The sequence below is a fragment of the Biomphalaria glabrata genome, chromosome 11 (assembly GCF_947242115.1).
Source record: "Biomphalaria glabrata chromosome 11, xgBioGlab47.1, whole genome shotgun sequence".
In the NCBI taxonomy this organism is placed as follows: Eukaryota; Metazoa; Mollusca; class Gastropoda; family Planorbidae; genus Biomphalaria; species Biomphalaria glabrata.
This window is the reverse complement of record NC_074721.1, coordinates 24,209,643-24,231,595: the sequence shown is the minus strand read 5'-3', so window position 1 is coordinate 24,231,595 and position 21,953 is coordinate 24,209,643. Positions and strand designations below refer to the sequence as shown.

Here is a 21,953-nt window from a genome sequence, read left to right as displayed (position 1 = left end):
GTTGTCAATATCCCGCTTGAGAGACGACCGCGTGCCAAAAGCGATTGTTGTGAACTCCTTGGTCTATGACTGACGAGCTTTAAGAAGAACTGAGTTACAGAGGTGCCCCCTCCCCCGTGAGCGCTATAAAGATTTATTCAGGTGCCATTTTGCTCTCACTGGCATAGAGAAAAGTACCTGGCAGCGTTCTCTGGCAGCAGATAGCCTCTGAAAGAAACAGTTCGAGAGCTCTTACAAAAACTGCGGGACAAACATTTGATACTCAAAGAAACGCCATTATTGAAGACAGGCGCAAAAGACGGAAAGAAAACTTAAATAGAACACCAGCATACAACGGCTTTGTCTGCATAAAATTCGGGAAAATATGTAGGTCGCAGTTGGGTTTGCATAGTTATGTGAAACACTGGACTCAGTCGTAATCTTCGGAATTAAAGGCAAAAACAGCCAATATTATCATTATACAAAAAATTATGTCAAATAATTTTCAGTGATTACACACAAAAAATAATTGTAAAGACTTTCTTTCAAATCCTAAGAATAGTCTCCGTTTAAATTTTTGAATATTAGGGCCTACTGTTTTTTGGTTTAATTGTAAATTTAGTTTCATTTTTTAACATAAATATTATTATTGCTGAATTCAGTACAAAATGAAATCAAGCTAATGGGAACCTTTTGCCCCATGCAGTCTGACAATATTAGAAATTTCAAGCTTTAAATTAGCCAAGGCAAGGCGAAGTATCCTCTAATGGCTACATCCAGTCTATTTCTTTGCTTATTCATTAAGTTTATTAAGCACTGAATCTATGTTAACAATGTATGTTTACTGAAAAGCCAATTTCGACCACAGTTTTGGAATTTTACTGAAACATTTAAATGCAGCCATATCTCTGTTGTGCCTCCAGGGACGTAGCTAGGAATATCCCTCGTTTGGGGGCCAGGGGGCTTGACATCTTTGGGGGCCGCTGCATTTTGCGTAATATTTAATTTAATTAATAAAAAAAGCACTAATTTGCCACCCCCCCTTTGAATGGAGACCCGGGGGATATTCAAATCCCCCCTCCCCCCACCCTAGCTACGCCACTGTGTGCCTCCTATGTTTACATTCTTTTTACTGATGACATGGTTTTGTAAATCTATTTTTTCATGCAACTAAATTTAAACATCAGTAACAGATGTTTAATAATTGTCATTTAAATATACATATTTTAAATTTTAGAAGCGAATCTTAATTTCTTCATAGAGCATTGTTATGTGAATTGCATAGATATCGGTGTCCTTGGGCATTTGTCAACAAACAAGTCATGTGAGATTCTAAAACTCTGTAAAATAGATTTAATATCTCGATAAAAGAGAAAATGATATTATCAATAAAAGTTAATCTCTTTCCTAGCAGTCGGAGGTTCGTTTCATTCATTTGTGTTAGATGCCTTCCATGTAAAACATTTTTTTTAGCCTTCTTTAAGTCATCGCCAACCGTTGAATCTTCCCGTTTCTCAAAAACAAAAATTCTTTAAGAGTTAAAAAAAAAACGAGCCATAACAAATAACAAACTCCTTTCGAAATCCAGCGAACTTCAGTTTACAACAAGAGTCTAACACAGTCTAACATCTTTTTCATTATTTGTTTCACAAAGATGTTGAAAGATGCGCTTATTTTCGGCATGGGTTTGTATTTTATTTACAGTTTTATAATGATTCAAATAGAAATGAAATTGCGGGCTAAACTTTTCTTGTGTATTATAACTCACAATGTGAATAGTAAATAGATTTGTTCTTTATTCTATATTACATATGAAGTCATTTTAGCGTCCAACCACTGATGGTTTCCTATATGTTCTCATACGCTACATAACTAGACAATTTTGAAATAATATTTCATCTCTAACAGAAAAAAAGTATTTTTGTGTTACATATGTTTTAAAATAAATTTAGTTTTTAATCAATTTTTCAACAATATCATAAGAATTTTTAAAAAGCTATGCATTTTTTTCTAAGAAGCCATTAAAACATATCCTGCTTTGCCGTTTTTTGTTTTTAATATTGTTTTAATAGTAGATTTTTATAATTGTTCATGAATATTCTTAAATTATTTTTGGACATCGCTATATGTTCTTGAAGCCGACTTGATTTCATAACCTCATCTGAAAATGCCATCAAAGTAGAACTTACTTTTTTTTCTAGTGGCAATTCACTAAATCTCATGGAAATATTACATGACATACCAGTGAGTTTTCGTAACAACATTTTATCAATGTTTTTTGTTTTTAAAAAGATAAATTATTCTATTAAATGTTATCTTTAATGTATTTGCAATTAACATTTACATATCAATATTATTAACATATGTAGATACAATAAACTATAATCTAAACGGCGTATTACCTACTTTATTTATCAAATCTTAAACGTTTATACGCGCGGATCCAACGACAATAAATACTCTCCATTCATAGCAAAAAGAGTAAGAATTTAAAAATAGAAAATGGGATTCCCGAACTCAATTTCTAACGCTGTTTCTGTTCTTAATTTAGAAGCAAGTTAAATATATTTTGTCTATATTTAGTTTCCCAGCTTTAATGTTTAAGAATTTTAAAATTTGTTTTGTTTCAGAGCACCTTTAGTTTCTTCTTTCCGCCTTTATGCCGATCGCCCCCTTACCTAAAACATTATCCAGAACAACTTTATAGTTGATGAAATATAATTCAGTACATTCATGACTATAGTGTTAATAATTTCATCCTTTCACGCTCTATATTGGCCAAAATCACCTAAATATTAGAAACTGAAATAGGATTACTATTTTACCAGTGACTCAAATACAACAGAACACACCATGATATTGATCTTATATTTAGATCTAGGCTATACAGACTTAACCATTTAAAAAATAATGTTAACAAGATTACAAATTCAGTTTGTGTTGTCACACAAACTCAGAGGGGGGTCCTCTGTCGGATCCGCCTATTCGCAAGGAATATTCAAGACGTGATTTTGTTTTGATTGTCAAAAGTAATAATGTTTCAAAGACTCATTTGGCGTTGTAATAAATGTGTTTCTTTTTTCTGTAAAATATTTTACATGTTTTGGATGTTCCTTCAAAGTTAAAGAAAATTTACTTACTTATCCAAATCGCCGGCTGGACGACAGGGGATGGCGGCGAGCAGGGTATGAAACCAGGACCGTCGAGATAAACTAATATCCTATTATTGATAACGAGATATATTTACACATTCCGGCATGACAACTTCCGAACATAACAAACAGTTATTTGGCGTTAGTAGATTTTTCATATAAAATTCGGAACATTTTTGGCGACGATTTGTAAGAAAATTAGATCGATTTCTTTTTCAAAACAAAATCCGGAACATCCTTTACTGATTAAACAACTTTTGTTATGTTTCAGCAAGAAATTAACTGTTAAAAAAAAGTCTAAAAAGTGATTTTTCAATAATCGTTTCTAGTAAATTACTTTTTTATTTTAAAATCCTGAACAACCTTTTGTCGATATTTTTGAAAAAAATAAAGTTAGTTGACATAAATTTGTGTTGTTGAAAATACGGAACAATTTGATATCGATATATAAACTATAGTGAGGTATTGTCAAAGAATATAAGTGTACTATTAGTCAATTATGCGATTTCAAACAATCATTTGACATGATTTATTTTTTATAAAACATTATCCAGAACAACTTTATAGTTGATGAAATATAATTCAGTACAGAGATTTTCATTTAGCATTTATATGCTATTTACAATAAAAAACCGGAACAACATATCATGCCTTTTTGCATCGTTTAAGCAAGAAAATTAAATTTAATATAAGAGCAAACAAACATTCGTTGGCATTGATTTTTCACAAAAACTTCCGGAACAATATATTATAGATTCTTAAAACTATTGCAATATTTCTGAAGGAACATTAAAGGTTAAATCAGATTTTCAATAGCCTTTAGTGTGGTTGTTTTTTTAATCTAATCGTGACGGACAGACCGACCAACAGAAATAAACACACAAAAATGAGCGTCTTTTAATCAGATGGGGGAACTAAAAAAATAAATAAAACCTGATTATTTTTAAAATTTTGAGGGAACTGATTAGTACTATGACATGTCGCTACTTGTCACTCTACTGCACGAAAGTCGCTGCATAAAAAGTCCATTTTAAAAAATGTGCGTAATATTTACATACAAAATGCATTCTTAGCCTTTATATACAAACATAAATGTTTTCTTTTAATTTTAGCTGACCGTTGACCAGAAATAACATCTTTATACTTGTTTTGTACATTTCTTGTACATTTTATAAATATATTTCACTTAGTGATACCGAAAATACACAAGAAAGTGTCTATTTATGAAATTGTTTTAGAATTGATGTATTTTTATGAAAAAATCGTACAATTTTATAAGCTAAACGGTTTGCTCAAGCCGCATCGTATGGTGAAATAATATTTTCATTTTTCTTCTAGTTTTCGAGATCTGAGTGTGACAGACGGACAGACGGACATTTTGCACAAACCTAATAGTGGCTTTTCCCCTTACGGGAGCCGCTAAAAAACACACACAAAAAAACAAGTTCAGCATATGTTTGTGTTATTGCAATTTTGTTAATATAATTATCAGAAAAAGAAAAGAGTTTATAAAGATAATTATATAATTTATGCCTAAAACAAGCGTGCAGCACCAGTTTAAGCAAGTGTAATAAAAATAATCTCAAAATACTCAAGTTGGCAACACCGCTGTGACATCATTGACACAAAATGGCAGCAAGCTAATGCTTTTTGTTGATGTCATATAAATATAAAGGTTCTCTTTTTTACAACCAAATCTTTCAAAAACACTATTTATTTCATATACTTAAAATTATTTTCGGGCTTACATGACGCTTACATTCATGATTACCATTAGACTTAAATATAGATAGTAGATCTAGTAGGACGGCTGCCTGGTCTTTCGGTATGCCCGCTTGACTAACGTTCGGACTTCCGGGTTCATAACCTGCTTGCTGCTATCCCACTTCGTCTGTGCAGAAGGTTTAGACTAGGAAGTAGGCTACATTATCTTCAACTTTGAAGGAACATCCGAAACATGTAAGACATTTTAAAAAAAAGCTTTTTACAACGCGAAATGAATCTTTGAAATATTATTACTTTGGACAATCAAAACAAAATCAGGTTTTGAATATTCATCGCAAATAGGCGGATTCGATAGGGATCCGACAGTGTCCTATCTTTGTAATCTTGTGTTTTTTTTTTTCGTTTTGTCAACTTTTTTGCATCATGATTTTTTATACACTCTTGGAACTTTTATGCTTTGTCAAAAAGTAGCAATTTTTACGGTAACGATATCTGCGGTGTCCTAATTTTCGTGGCCTTCTATAATTCTTTCTATTGTCAGGGTATAACAGGCTATGTGACTTATAATGTTTTTTTGGTTAAGTAATCTCTCGTCAGCCTTTCAATCTTGAATCAGTTCATGACAAGTGGGGGTAACCAGAAGCTATCATTAGCTTAAGATTTAAAACTAACAACTATCAAATATTATAAAGCTCTAAGATGGACATTACATCATAGAAATGTTTCACCTTTTAATCTTAGATCGTGAAATTGTATTCCTTTTTTAAATTAAAATAAAGAAATTATGAATGTGTAGCTTACATGTATAACATCTTGTTTGTCTTTTTCATATTCCGCTGTTGCTTTGGCTAAAACAGTATAAAAAGATTAAATCTACATTGTCAACAAAACAATGCATGGCAGCGTTTTAAGTAATCCTGTTTACAAAAAGTAATTACTGTAGGTCAGCACCCTTAGAATGTCTTATATTAGCAAAAATAATGTACTTTACAATAATTATGAACTACTTAGTATGTTGATCAAAGATAGACCTGTTCCATATTTGAAAAGTACATAGATTGTATTACTACGAAAATGCTTTTCTATATCTAAGAGTTTTCTTAGCATGAAGAAGATTTTTATTGAAAAATGATAAAACTAAGCTTGGTATTGCTATGTTTTAGGGTTTGAAAAAGAAAATCATGGGTCGCTGCTCTTATTATCATTATAGTCTCCTTTACGAGAAGCACAATCCATTAAATTTAATTATTCCGGATAAAAGAATTACTTTTAACAAAATCCAAAATGATTCCATATTAAATCCTCAATTTCTCACTAAAAAAAAAAGAATGTTTCTCTCCATAATGCCTGAGGTCATTCACGCCCCAAAGTATATCTTTGAAACGGCATGACAGTTTCCCAAAATCCTGGCCCTCAAAGCTGGTAGAAAACTTACGGTCATTAACTGTTACAATCCGCCAAAACACGAACTTGCCATTAACCTCGGCAATAAGAATATTATCACTAAAACTCTATTAGCTGGGGACCTAAATGCCAAGTCTCCTGCATGGACTGTTCGGGCCAAAAAGTCCAAGAAATTCTCAACACTACGAAGCTGTTCTTCATGCAGAATAAACACAGCCCGCCAACCCTCCTACACACTGGCAACGGGTCTCTCTCGAAACCCAATTTAACTCTGATCTCCGCCGATCTAGAGGGGAAAACCACAATTAAAATGCCCATAGAAATTACTATTGCCCTCTCAGAGGCCAGGGGTGTAGCCACTAAACGGCCCAAGAAATGGAGCTACACTAAGGCTGACTGGCCAGCGTACGGGGCGGCTGTCGACTCCGCACTGTCGAGTATCGCAATGGAGGAAGGGACAGTCGACACAAAATACGGCGAAATCACTGCAGCGATTTTGGGTGCGGCTAGGAAGCATATCCCGCGGACCTATCCCGGCACAAGGCATAGACCCGCCTGGTCCCGAGAATTAGACCGAATAGTCAGGGCCAGGAAACGGGCAAGGCGCAGAGCACGAAAAAAGGGGACTCCTGAATGCCGCAGGGAGTTCAACGCATTATGCCGGACGAACCACTGGAGGGATGCCTGTGCCGGGCTGAATTTTCGCGATACTTCCAAAGCCTGGCGTCTTCTTCTTAATCTTGAGGCCAAAGATTCGGCGCGTACAGCCACCCCATTATTGTCACCTATTGGGGATCGAGTGGCAAAAGATAAAAAAATGGCCGACTTGCTTAATAAATATTTCGCTTCGATAAGCAAGTCCGAAAAGAAGTCAGCCACGTCTACCCTCAACAAGGAGCGTAAAAGACTCGAGAGGGAGTTGGATGGGTCGGAAGACCTGGACACGTGCAACGCGCCCTTCTGCCGTGCTGAGCTGGACAGAGTGATAGCTAAGTGCAAAAACAGAAAAGCTCCGGGGCCAGACAAGGTTACTCCTGAGATGGTAAAACTCGGGGGTATTGCGAAAGACAAGCTCCTTGAGTTTGCGAATCGGACCTGGGCTATGCTACCATTGTTCCAATATTAAAAAAGGGCAAAGACGCGACTAAGTGGAGTCCTACAGACCCATATCCCTGACCTCCACTATCGGCAAGATAGTAGAACGGATGGTCAGCGAGCGACTCGTGTGGAGCTTTGAGAGTGCCGGTATCCTAGCGCCAGAGCAGGCTGGCTTTAGGGCAGGCTTGAGCCCGATCGAAAACAGGCATGACCGGGTGTGGAAGCAAGGCCTCTATCTTAAGCTTAGAGCCATGGGCGTACGCGGGCGGACACACACACCCGGACTTACTAAGGAAAATGTCATTGGACACACTAAAGACCTACCCGGCCGATGCCATTTACAGTTACACAGATGGGTCGGTCATGAAGGACCCCGTAAGAGCTGGGTATGGGGCCACTGGCGGATCCAGGGGGGGCGGTAGGGGCGATCGCCCCCCCCCACTCGGCCGACCCCCCCCCCTCCCGAAGGGGGGGCGGACGAATTTAGGATAGAATTCACACAATTTGTATACGAATTTATTACTTATGTTAATATACTAATTATTGATATTTCAACCTATTTTTAGATAATTTCGCCCCCCCCCCTCCTTCTAGTATTTTGGCCGATTTGGTAGGGTCGGGAGGGGGCGATGGCATCAATCCGCCCCCCCCCCACCATAAACTTTCGAATGGGGGGGGGGCGGTCCTATTTATTTTGTAGAAATCACATACTGCTAACAGAATCAATAATTAAATATCTATATGATTAAAACTTGTTATTGTTATTTTAACCGGTCTTTATATTATGTCGTTCACCTGTTGGCCAATTGAAAGAGGAGGAGCGAATACCTCTACTGCCCTTCCCATCTAAACCCTTTGAGTGGGGGGGGGGGCGGTCTTACTTTTATGGAGAAATCATAGTATGTGAACAAAATTAGTCGAGTATCTATATAATATAAACAGGTGGAAGTGCGATACATGCATTCACCTTCCCCTTATCGGACAAACCAATACTTTTTCTTTTTGTATTATAGTAAGAAATTACAAAATTACAAAATTACAAAAATCTGTCACTAATATAATTTATATATGCTATAAAGTAAATTCTTATATCGAGTCGCCCAACCCCTATTCTTTAATGCAAAATGCAATCAATAGCAGAAATTATAAAAAGGAGCGAGGATTAATCGTTTCATTTTACCGACCTTCCCCTTTCCAGACATAGCTTTTGTAATTTCACATGAATTAATCATAACTATTTTAAGAAAGACTTTGCTTTGGAAAAGTTATAATTCAAACGAAATTTTTCAATATAACAGTCACGGTTGAGATGAGTTCAAAAGCCAGATAATCTTTTCCTAGTCGTCTTTTTTCAACCTTTACTCTATCTCATATTTTTCTAGTTAAATAAATTTAGGATTATAACTCACAATTTATGCTTGAATTTTATTGAATATTATTAATCGAATTTTTTTTTTCGGCGGCAATCCTCAAAGCCTTAACCTAAATATGTGGGGTAACTTATCTTTTCAAAGAACAAATCGGTTGTATTTCGCGTTTCAGCCGTGAAAAATGCAAGAAAACGCTTTTGGAGTAGGGGCATTGCCCCGAACCTCACTGATGAATAATAAGCTGTAGATGTCAGTAGAATGCGTTTCAGCCGTGAAAAATGCAAGAAAACGCTTTTGGAGTCGGGGCTTCGCTCCGAAACCCACTAATAAATAATGAGCTGTAGATGCCAGGAGAATGCGTTTCAGCCTTGAAAAATGCAAGAAAACGCTTTTGGCGTCCGGGCTTCGCCCCTAACCCCACTGAGGAAGCTTACAGCGCTCTCCCAGACCCCCAAATTTGCAAGAGAAAGGCCTCAACATGACTGTTTTTTTTTTTTTCGCCGAACATTGAGAAACAGTATTATTTTATTCTCATATATCGAATATATATATATGATTTACGCACGTTTATGCATAGGGTTAGGGTTTACTGGGCGTTAGGGTTAGGGTTTGGAAAAAAATCGCCCCCCCCCCACTCCAAAGTTCTGGATCCGCCAGTGTATGGGGCCTATATCTGTTACCCAGACCACGAACCAGACAAGCTGTCAGGCACATGCGGCGAGGCCGCATGTAGCTTTGATGCAGAATTAACGGCGATAACCAATACCCTCAATTAAGTGCTCCAAAAACTGCGCGAAAAGATAACCGTTGCGACTACCGTTGTAATGGTTACCGATTCCCAGTCCTGCCTCCAAGCCATGGCTGGCTTAGGGGGAAAGTCCAGATTGGTGGAAGAGGCATTAGGCGCCGCAAAACATTCGCCTACTTATTGGAGCTGTCATCGTTATGCAGTGGGTACCCTTGCACTGCGGCGTGAGGGGCAATGCCGTGGCTGATGCTCTAGCACGAGAAGGAGCGGTGGCCGTGCCCACTTTCGAGTCACCAAGTACGTTCCAACAGGCTAGGCTACAACAACAATACGAGTGGGTACATGAAAAGTGGTTGAAATCCTGGGATCTCCAACAACTGCCACATGCGTCGCCCAAATCGGAACAAACAGCAATTGTGCAGTGACGTACGGGACACTGCCCCATAGGTGCGTACTTCGCCCGGTTCCGGCCAAATTTTGATGCCCATTGCCGACACTGTGGGGAATCAGAAGAGACGGTGGCGCACGTCTTGCAAGAGTGTCCGCAGCTTCGCGAGCGCCGGAAGACGTATCCAGTGGTCCACTATGTTTGTATGGAAGCTATGAGGCACTACGCCAAACAGCAGAGTTCCTTGCCAGGGCACTACGGGAGACCTAGGTCTTCCTGCCTTGTCACCAATTGGAGTTCATCTCAGGTGTCTTGGTAGGTATTAGCGATTCTGACACATTGTTTCTGATGTTCAGCACACCTGCTACAATCGATAATTGTCACTTTAATGTCTGCTAAGTCGTGGTTTTCCTGGCTGACCCAACAACCCATCCCATGTTCTAAAAGCACTAAGAAGAATTATTTTTAGATGGATTAGTAGATGGAACAAGGAATGTGCCTTTATCCTTGTGTCTTTCTGACTATTTATTAGGATTTTTTACTTTTATTTTTGTATTTGAAGTATGATTTAATGTTTCACGTATTATTGCTACTTTACTTTTTAAATTTTCCTCAAGGAGTTTCTAAATTTAATGATTTTACTAGCGTTAGTCTAATTAATGTGATTATTTGTTTTTTTTTTTAAATTAATCTCACTGCTCACTGTTTTGTGTCTAGTTTTTTAATGTTCTCTTCAGATTAGGGGTGCCAAGCAGTACTTATTTTATTATTGGATAACCAAGGTTAAATAACATTTTAGTTTTATATTCTTATTTGTAGAAAATTCTTTTAATTAACACTAATGATTTGTTTGATTTTTAATATCTTAAAACAATAATTTCATTAATATGGGAATTCTATGATAGTTTTCAATTTTTATAACACCTCGGTATTTTGAATGTTTAGGCTGTTTACCATTGAATAAGAGGTAGTATTTTTTTTTTTTTTAGCTTTTTGTTACTCTTAATCATTTACATTTTCTTGGTTGGAAAGGCATGCACCAATTTGATTAAGATTTCTGTAATTTATTTCTGTTTTGATAAATTATTTATGTAAATTAGAAATAGTGGTGGTACACCGGAGTTAGCCATTGTTTGGAAATCTCTCAATATAACAAATTAGAGACAGTATAGATATAGAGGTTTCTATTTAACTGAAACTTAAAAGAAAAGTGCTGGAAACATGCATAGTTGGTATTGAGGTGGGGTAGGAAAGGGTGTCATGTGACTTTGACTTCTGATGGCAAAAGTGTGTGTTTACGAATACTATTGATATATACTTTTTTTTAATGGGTCTCTAGTGTTTCCTTCATATATTTATAATATATATATAAATTACTTTTTTTTCTTAAATCATGCCTTGACAACAAAGAATGTCGTGAACAATATTCAGGGGAGCTGAACTTTACTTACTGGTATTTTGTTCAGTCACCACATCTTGTGTAATCTCTAGTGAATCCGTTATGTTGTTTTCATAGCATGCGAGTTCTAAATGGTAATGCTGTTTTTTGGTCTTCATCTTTCTTTAAAAAAATAAACATATTACAAAAAAAAAATTACTATATAAATTTTTATCGAATTACCTAAATCTGGTCTAGAAAATTGACTAGACTAGAATTCGCATGACTTTACACGCTTAATCTTGAAATTACTAGAACTAGGCCAATATTATGAGCAGGATTAGTAGGCTTCTGATACTATGCTGTTCGCATCCGATTCACTTCTTAATGTGATTATATTGTGATACTTTACATAATAAATAAATCTGCATCCCTAAGCTGATCGTGGAATAATGTCATCCTCTGACCAATACTTGGTATTTATTTGGTTGATAGTCCATTATAGACCATTATATTTAACCAAAATCGTCTAAAATTGCTATGTATATTGAAATTTGACAGGACAACAAAGCCAAAGAGATAATAGACCTTTTTGGGTAATGTAGTTCTAAAAAAATATAGGTACAATTAGAAGGCCAATCGGCGCCATTTTTTCTCTTTCATTACAAAGCACACAAAGACATCAATAGTTGATCAAATTAACATAATTTTTGTGATCTTCGATGTAGGAATACCCAAGAAAATAGCAATGACAAAGTCATTTCTAGGTTCTCATTATTGCTACAAGTAATAAATAATTTATTCTTAAATAAGCTACGAGGCTAAAGCTAGGATGGTGCTTTCAATATGACCTTTGTAAAAAGAAGCCACTCGCGCATTATGTTCACTGTGGTAACCACAGCTTAAACCTGGTCTTAAAGGATTAGGTCAGCTCTGTAAAAGACGTTGCAGATTTCCGTTACTTAGTGTTTTCGCTCACAGCTTTTCAAGATGGGCGCGTCTTGACTCCAATGGGGAGAGCGTAATTTCTAGGACACTCAACAAATGTTGCCCCCATAAGGTGGTCACCAAGGAAAATGTTCTCTAATAACAATAAGATGAAGGCATTTTGATGTAATGTAGCTGTTAACACAAATTACTTTGTGTTCCTCAAAGGAATAAAAAAAAAAAAGGTCTGCAAGCTAAAATACTTAGAGGTAAATTAGAAACATTCAATAATATCGCTCAGCTTATTGCTTATAAGCGCAGTCAAAAATGTTTGAAAGTGAGTAGTAAGACCTACATAAAACAGAAAGTCAACTAAAGAAGATCTGGATTGAAGTAAATCATTTGAGAAATGACTTTTAGGGAGTAATAAATGAGGCTGCTGAAGTAGCTCGATCTCGGGGTGTTCATAGAGTTTTTGCACTACACTATTGCTGAAATATTAAACCAAAACCAGTGACATCTAGGCGCCTTTCGAGACAAAACTAGCCATATAAATTGCTGAAAGATATTAAGGAATTTGATGAGCCTTACCACTAATTATATATATATATATATATATATGCTGTGACCTACATATTTTGCCACATCCAGGGCAAGCATAACCATTGTCCGCAGGTGGTCGCTTTAGGTTTTCAGTTCGTCGTCTGCGTTTGTCCTAGGCAGCAGATTTTCTCGTTCCGACGCCGCATGCAGCCAGGTGCTCTCTGGCATAAGCCAGCCAAGGAAAGTTGACGCCTAAGCTGTTCTTTGAAGCGTTTCCGTGGGGCGCCTCTGTTACGTCGACCACCTTTTAGCTCACCAAAAAAAGACTGCCTTTGGCATACGTTTGTCTCCCGTACGGGATACGTGCACTACCAAGTGCAACGATCAGACCATAAGAAGTCCCTCTATACTGTCCATACCGGCGTTGGCAAGGACATCGCTGTTTGTAGTGCATGTCCTTGATGGAGCGCAAGCATCTTTGGTGAAAGCGCTTAAGAAGTCTACGTTGTTTTTTTATATAGTGCCCATGTCTCAGAGCCATATAATGGTTTAGAGAACCACCGCCTGGGAGTCTGGAAAAACAAATCGCTCCTCATGCCTTCAAAAATCAGACTCCCACCTGAAGGCGTCCAAAAGCGCTACTAGCCATGTCCAGGCGGTTATCAACTTCCCTTGAAAGTGAGGCATCATTTTACCTAGATATGTGAAGTGGTCTACCACGTTTAGGGGATGTCCGTTTACTGTGATCCTTTGTGCTGGGTATGTTTCACTGGGTGACTTCTGGATCTTTGGCGTCAAATGCAGCGATTGCATCTACATCGGCTTTCGTTCTGACGGCAATGTGTTCAATCTCCGGCGTCTACTATCCCATATAAAACAAAGGCGATGGTCATAACGGAGCTTTTCTCTATGCACCCTACTAGCTCACAATGAACATGACGCAGTAAACGGTATCAATTTTGGAATATAAAATATTCACATCAAAAAACAATCAACTGTTAATGCTGCTTACAGATCTAGATCTATTCTAGATTTGGATTTGATATTTTGTTTTTGAGGTAGATGAAAGTGCGAAGGACAGAGGTTTTCATAGAAGAAACATTGGTTGTACTTAATCTCTCTTTTAGAATGATAAAGGAAATGAAACTGATGTTGCATAATTTGCAGCATGTATCTTCTGTGGTAGCTACTGTTATAGTCACTATCGACTAGCAAGGTTCCATTACTTAAGTTCAAAGAATGAAATCAGGGGCATTAATAGCAAAGCTTTTTTATATTACAAAGACAATGACTAATTATGATTATCTGCCTAAAACAAATATTTAAAATGTTTGTTATTAGTGATTGTAGAAGATGCCAAAAGCGATATAAAATATTTCCAGTGGCTGGATACCTTGTAAAGAAATTGCCAAGATTATTTTTAAAACTAGATGTCACTGATCCAGCTAAATGTTCTTTTGCTGCTATTATGGAATGTGAATAACACAAGCGGCAAGTGACAAGAACGTTATCATTCTAACATGGTCTACAAAAGTCTAAGTATAAAACTAAAAGTGTAAATATTTTGACATATACAAAATGTTGTCTTTAGGATAGCTGCCTTTTAATGTGTTTGAATGATTTAATTTTAGTCTTTCCTAGGTATATTTCTTGATATTTAGGAAAATACGCATTTGCCCCTAAAAATATGCAAGAATACGTAGAATACGTATTTCCATTGTGGCATGTGGGCATCTCTGGATAATATGAAAAACAACCTATTAATTGTTTTAAATTCTATTACATTATATTCATAGATATTTTCAATTTAAAATAAAAGTAAACATTTTTTTGTGAATGTAGTTGTCAGTATGACAGAACTTACTTAACTTGGCAAAAAAAAAAGAAGCAAACAGTATATAACTGTTTTCTTAAATGTGTTAAAATATGTTAATTAGTCAACTCCTTTACTAAATAGCTTCCCGTGCTTGTTATTATTAATAAGTGAATAAAAATGGTGTATTTTTATGAAAACATTGCTAGATTTTAAAAATTATTTTTTTCTGTTTGGTAGCCGTTGCATCAGAACTTTGAAAGGTCTAAAAAATCGTGATATCTAGTTTACGAGATCTAAACGGACGGACAGACAGACCACACAAAATGAATGGCGTCTTTTCCTTTTTCTGGGGCCGCTAATAGGCAGGTGTACTAAATCTGGCACTAGCCTATAATATTTATTGTCTGTAAGGAAATTTGTCTTACCATTACACCATTATAACTATAAAAAAAGTACATTCACAATTTAGTTGTGCAAAGTTTATATCAGATTGTTGCTATTTAAAGATTTGATTCCCAGGGGAATAAAGATTTTTGTGTCTGTTTGTCTTTGCTATTGGTGTATAGTAACTCCATTGTGATGGTAAAATTACAAAGGGTTGATTTTTTATTTCTGGAACCTTTTTAGCTTTTTTATTGTCTCAAACAGCTCCCAAATGGGTTTTTTTTTTTTGCAAATGAGTTTACCAGCAGCATTTAGGATTCAAGTTTATTTTTATTTTTAATGTATACATACATACAAACACACACATATACATACATATATTATATATATTATAAAGTAGAAAGTAAATCGTATGTATGTATATATGTATATATTCCCCACATAGAAATCAAAACCGTTTGACCAATCTTAAAAAAGCTTGGTGTCTGTTGCCCACGAAGCCATCTGCACAGTTTTCCGCGGCCGTCGCTTTCGCTTTTTCAAGTTGGAGGGTCTACGATATCGTGGTCGCTGCTTCGACTTCATGACGATAGTCGTTGATACCAGCCAGCTGACAGAGACAGTTAGTGGAAGTTAGGATTACCAGCCACTAATGAAGGTTGTTGCGATCAATATAGATTCCGTGGTTTTTGTTGTTCTATGGTCGTCTCCTGACACAGGTAGACATGGTTTCAAGCACACAGTCTTTATTAGCCTCATCTGTAAGTTATGCCCACAAAGCAATCCATGTAATGTTCACCACTGCATCAGGTTTCGCAGAAATTAATTCACCACCGTTCCAGTCACGCTCACTGATGTGGGCAGAAGTACAAATTTAAGTTCAGATCTTGTATCTGGGTTTCTTGGCATTGGCACTGTCCCCGCAAGGCACAGCATATACAGTTCATGTGCTGTTTTCAAGCATCGAGTTCTCTCTTATGCCGCATGCAAAGTCAAATTCATTGTTTCTGACTCGGCCATTGTTGGGACCCGTATTCGCATTTTCACCCGACGACATCCAAGGCAATGAATCAAAAACGGTCTTGAGCTTTCTTCATTTGTTTCTTTCATCTCGTTTCGAAACATACCGTTGTGATCTTTGCAGCAATCGTCGTCGTTTCACGTCTTGAAAGTCACCCCAGCAAGACTACAACACAGTCACCACGCGCCGGGGATTCCCAGCGCCTCCATCACCAACGTGCAACCACAGTCTATTAACGAGTCTATTCCTTCTTTCGATTGTGACACTTGAACAAGTAGGCCTGTATGTCTATGTTTAGTCTATGCCCAGTCGCCAAAATTGTTTTATGTTTGAATTTGTATAAAGCATAAAGATTATTCATAGATATTGTAACATATTGGTATAATATATATTGCACACACGTGTGCAACACCGTTTGTGCTAACATAATAAATGGAGTTTCTTATATGACTTCCCTTTAAACACTAGTTTGTAATTTGTGTGATATGTTGTCACAAAAACCCAGATACAAGATCTGAACTTAAATTTGTACTTCTGCCCACATACATCAGTAAAGCTGTCCAGCCAAAGGTTTATATTAATGGCTTCTTTTTATTTTGAGCAAACAATCTTGAATTTAGAATGCAAAAGATCTATGTCAAGAGTTTTTAAGGTTTCAACAGCAGGTGAGCATATGTTTCAATGGACGGATGGCTGGGAATGTGGATAGGTAATCTGTAAAGTTGTGAAGTTTACAAAACTCTAAATATTACTGATAGTGAAGAGGGAGATCCGCAATTGCTATTGAAGAAAATAGAATACAGCCTCATTGATGTACCTATTAGTATTGCATGTAGCCAATATAAAATGTAAAATTGAGAACATCAATGTAGTTGAAGGTTTAAGGTTGTAGACCTTAATCAAGATAATATTTTGGTGACACAGCAAAATGCTTAGGACAACGAACTGATACGCAGACATGTCTATTTACAGACGATTCGAAATACTGTGAAATTGAAGACTATACCGGCAGGGAACTTTCAACAATGATTCAAGAAGCGAGAAGTCAGGCCATAATGGGATTCAAGAGATGGTATTATATAAAAAGTTCTAAGAATAATGCCACCAAGCCAAGTAAATACATGCTAAATCTGATTCAAAAGTCTCACTTAGGAATAGTGAAGTGTAAGAAGATAGCCGAGAGAAGTCAGGCATGAATGCCATATAGGGATTGTAGCAGGTGTGCAGAACCAAATCAAAATCAAAATGCCTACCAAGACACCAGACCTTGCATTTGCTTAACTTTGAGGGAGCTTCTAATTGGACTACTTCTCAAACTTTATTGATGTCAAAGAACTGTCACAGAACTGTCATACATCAGATATATTCGCATTCCATGAAATACCTAGAATGTTAAGGTAGATAGCGGGCCACAGTTCACTTCAAGGGGATTCCTGAACTTCTGTAAATTATTCGAAATAGACCATTAAATGTCGAATCCTCATTTTCAGAGTTCAAATGGCGAGGCTGATCTTTTTCGCTATTAGACTACAGAACTACTCCACTGAATAATATTTATTTGTCGCCAAGCACAAATACTCAAGGGGGCCGACCCAGAAATTTATTACCTTCGAGCGAGGAAATACTCACACGTGATCTCAAGGTGGCGAAGAAACACTTTCTCAGAAAAACAGTCTCAGAAACATTATAATCCACAAGACGGAACGGCAGTTAGAATGTGAAAGTGGAAAAGAGGAATAGTAGTTTCGAAGCATTCTAAGCCTAGATCATATAAAGTCAAAAGTAGAAATGTCTACAGAAGAAAGATTTGACTATCTAGAGAGTCCAAGATTACAAACTACGCTAGATATAGAGCAGCCACTACACACTGCTAACACATCAAGACCACATGAACCTTATGTAAACAAGCTCAGGCAGAATAGTTAATTGATTTGTGATCAACTCAATTGACTTTTTAGTTGTCTAGTTTGTTAGTTATTCTGTGCTTACGTAATAAATGGAGTTCCTAATATGTCTTCCCTCTTAAAAACTAGTTTGTAATTTGTGTAATACTAATATTCTACAGATGCCTTAAGCGTGAATCTATATAGAATGTACAATAGATCTAGTATAGCCCTTTACCAGCCTTTACTATACTTTTTTTAGTCTAAAGTCTAATTAATATAATACGTCATCATTTATATTGGTAAATACAGACCTATGCTATAACACATGTGACATGTCTTTAAGTCTTAAATATATTAGATTTATTATTTTTAAGAATAGATATAATACATTTTATAATAGTAATAAATAAATCTTTAAAAGTGTATTTTGCAGAAAACATATATGACATGTGGCATACAGACAAAGTTTACTAGATGGATCTTTCATCATTTTGGAAGTTAATATTCCCTAGAAACTAATGTGAACTATTTATAAAATCATTGTAGATTCTAGATCTAGTTTACAATGATAAATTAAAAGTATGGTTTTTATAAATGCTTAAAGCATGCTCAGAGAGCTATGGTCCAATTTCATTTGTGGACCAGTTGTTGGAGGGAGTATCTGTGGTTTTCCTTTAGACTAGATCATCCTAATTTATATTTTAGATCGATTTAGTAGATATAAATCAGAAATCTAAATCAGAAGTTTAGTTTAGGTAGATCTAAATCTTCATTCATTTAAAGGAAAGCTTTGTTGATAACTGTGCTGGGACACCGCGCAGAAGTTGCCGAAATACAAGCTCGTTGTACGTATATGTAAATAAACGCCGTGATCAACATTGAGGATTAACTATTAGTGACTTCTGCAAATCCTGCAAATCCTACACTCAAACCGTCTATTATAATTATAATGGACGTCAAATTCGTCAATTCTATATCTATATCTATTTCTATATCATTATCTACATCTATGTATCTATATCTTTATCTCTATATCTGTATATTATTTACCCATTGTTGACTAGGCTACATATTGTTTACTTTTCAATGGACCCTTGCCGTTTTTTATAACTTATAAGTATGGCATGGCGCACTCTGGGTGACAACATAATAGAAACAGTAAAAAATTATCCAGCGCCTCTACAAAGAGATCAACAGTGCGGTTTTCTTTAACAATAATATTTAGGATTGGATTAAAACCACAGTTGTAGTAAGACAAAGCTACCAACAATATCTTCCTTGAAAGGATAATGCTCTCGATGGCTGTGAAGGGTACTGTTAAAATTGAAGGAAGAATTACTAACTTGAGCTTTGCGGATGATGACCAGATGACCTAGCGGGCAGAAGAAGTAGTTGAATTGGCTAAAAAAATGTTACAAATTTGGAGGAAATTACGCAAAAAAAAAAAAGTTCTTAAGAACAACTTTTTAGAATTTGTTAGATTTTTATGTCCATTTAGATCTAATCTTTTTTTATAAATTCCTTATTAATTAAACATTGCAGTAATAAAATAGTACTCCAGATGCCAAAGACTTATTATCTAGATCTACATAATTTTTTTAAAGTCCTATAAGCTAGAATTAACAGAAAGCGCCAATTTTGTATTACCTCGTCTTTAAAAATTAAACATATTGGTTCGAAATCGCAAATATAGAATCGTCTTTGGTAAATTTAACAGCTTCTAGGCCAATCTAGGCACACGGGCAATTACGGGTTAAATTTCCAGTCCAAGTCAAATGGGAGAATTAGTTAATTTAACAGCTTAGGTTTCGATCTACTAGGCACACGGAAAATTGCGAGTTAAATTTTCGTATTATCAGGCCATTTGCGTTTTCCTTGCTAGCTCAGGTAACCCACTCATACTCAAATAGCACTAGGGAAGTAGGAGCACATGTATGGTTATTGCACTAATAAAAATTTAATACATCTAAATCTAGTAGCCTACATACAATTTATATTGCAAAATATCGATAGCTAGCTATTTGTAATATCTGTGAATTTTAGACTAGCTATTTATTTATTAATTAGGATATTATTCAATCAAGCTTGCTAACCATAAAGATGCATTGAACTCAATAAAAACAAATGCACACGAAATCTTACCTTACATATTGTTGAAAAAGCTGATGTGTTGTTTTTTTTCATTGGTGATCATCAAACTTGGTCTTATATTGATTATAGTTTATGATCAACATTTGCTTGACGTCTGATATGTGTTCATACTTGTCTTGCTTTATCAAATTATCTCATCACACACTTTTTTTTTTATCTTGAGCTTTATTATCATTTTTATTTAGTTGAAGGACAAAAAAACTAAGTCGGTGAGTCATTAACATCTAGGTTTACAGTCGGCAATAAGAAAAAAAATACCATTAGAGTCATGGCGAAACAGTACTTGATTATCTTGAGTGTAACTTTGCGCTCTATATGCACTTAAGCACATTATTGCTAAAAAAATTATATAAGAAAAATCCGTTAAACAGAATTGAACTCCAAGTGCCACTCAGCAATCAAGATCAACGAAATGGAAATTATTTTATGTTTTTTAAAATTCAATTTAATTCCTTTCTGAAAGATAAATATACATTTATACGTTACTTACAAAATCAAATACTATTCTCAAAAACTTTGAAACCTTCTTTGACTGACTGCAGAATCAAGATCAATGAATTGTACATTTCTATTTTAAAGATAAATCTACAATTTTTAATTAATTATTTTCTAAATTTTACTATGAAATGTTGAACGTTGTCTAAATTAAAACATTTAATATATATGTTATATGTTTTAAAAACTTTATTAATAAAAAGAAAGGTACATTTTCGCTTACACTATATTTGACCTTAAAAATTCTAAATTAAGTAAAACTAATTAAAATTAAGATCTCCTTTCCAACAGTTATCTCCCTTGAAGGATTAGTCTTTCGTTTTTTTAGCATACCGACTACAATTATTTTACTAAAAAAAATTTCATTTTATTTTATAATAAATCTATTTTTGAAAGTAAATGTTTAATTATGATTTAAAATTTTTAAATTTTTGATTACTCAAAAAAAAACAACAAAAACAATATATTTTATATTTAACGTAGTAAAATGTATGTTTCGGAAATAAAACATTGACATATCTATGCCTGCCCAAACTTTTTTTTCGTTGCAAGACCTATAACATGACGCATAATTTAATTCATAGAAACAAAACAAAAACGCATATAAAAGAAAGCATATGCTCTTCAGGAAGTTTACATTATACTTTAAATTTCGGGATTTTTATTGCACCCCTTCCTTCCATGACATGACTTTAGGGATAAGTAAAGGCATTAACCATTGGCAAATTATCTGCCCTATACATTGCAAGCTTTTCACGATAAAACCTGGTTTCCTGCGTTAACGTCTTGTTATGAACATAATGATAACAGTCGAAAACCATGTCCGTTTAGTATGGCTTTAATACACTGAATACACTACACAACACACATTTCGTGAACACATTCTTAAGGACGAGTTACAAGCACATTGTAAACATAAAACGACAACCGATACAGCATAACATTTCATAACATTCACCCCTTCAAATTGTGGTTACTAGTGTTATTGACAATGAAATAATTAAGTAAATGTAGAACAATAATAGAGTAGAATAGGATGACATGCTGTAACAAATATAACATGATAAATCAAAGATAGTAAAATAAACAAATGTCATTTTGGAGACTAATATTGACAAATTGAATATCAACGTCTAGTAAGGTGATGAGCTTTTACACTTTGTAATTGGGCCTAGTTCTCCTTACTCTGATTGCATCTATGTGTAGTTTTCCTCTGCTTGAGCTTCCAACGGTCTGGCTCGACTACGGTGGTTTCTTCAGCCATCGTAGAATCAATAGGTTCATTTCTTGGGGCGAGCTTTTGACAAAGTCAGTATCAACTCTGTTCCACACTGATTCTCATTTTCTATAACGTTTTGTTCCTCTCGACCGTTTGGTGTTCGAATAATAGCATGTTACTAAATCAACCCATTTAGACGTCATATAGTCGTGATTCCTCTCTCGTGGAGGAAATGCTGCACGTCTGTAGACATAAACAAAGTTCCCCTT

The 21,953-nt window shown here is 35.6% G+C and overlaps 1 protein-coding gene across 5 annotated transcripts in view; it reads right to left on the bottom strand.

The window, feature by feature from the left end:
• LOC106079457 (solute carrier family 49 member 4-like) overlaps window positions 1-20,119 on the bottom strand; it is a 206,223-nt gene extending 186,104 nt beyond the window's left edge. For 3 of the 5 annotated variants that reach the window (XM_056004138.1, XM_056004140.1, XM_056004143.1), the window contains exons 1-3: window positions 19,962-20,119; window positions 11,316-11,425; window positions 5,658-5,704 (exon numbers count right to left, since the gene is read on the bottom strand). In XM_056004138.1, coding sequence (XP_055860113.1) covers window positions 5,658-5,704; window positions 11,316-11,421 — 153 coding nt within the window. In that variant the 5' untranslated portion in view covers window positions 11,422-11,425; window positions 19,962-20,119. Of the gene's footprint in view, window positions 1-5,657; window positions 5,705-11,315; window positions 11,426-19,912; window positions 19,935-19,961 lie in introns of those variants that run through there. The other 2 variants (XM_056004139.1, XM_056004141.1) reach the window with 2 other exon arrangements.
• Window positions 20,120-21,953: the final 1,834 nt, after the last annotated feature.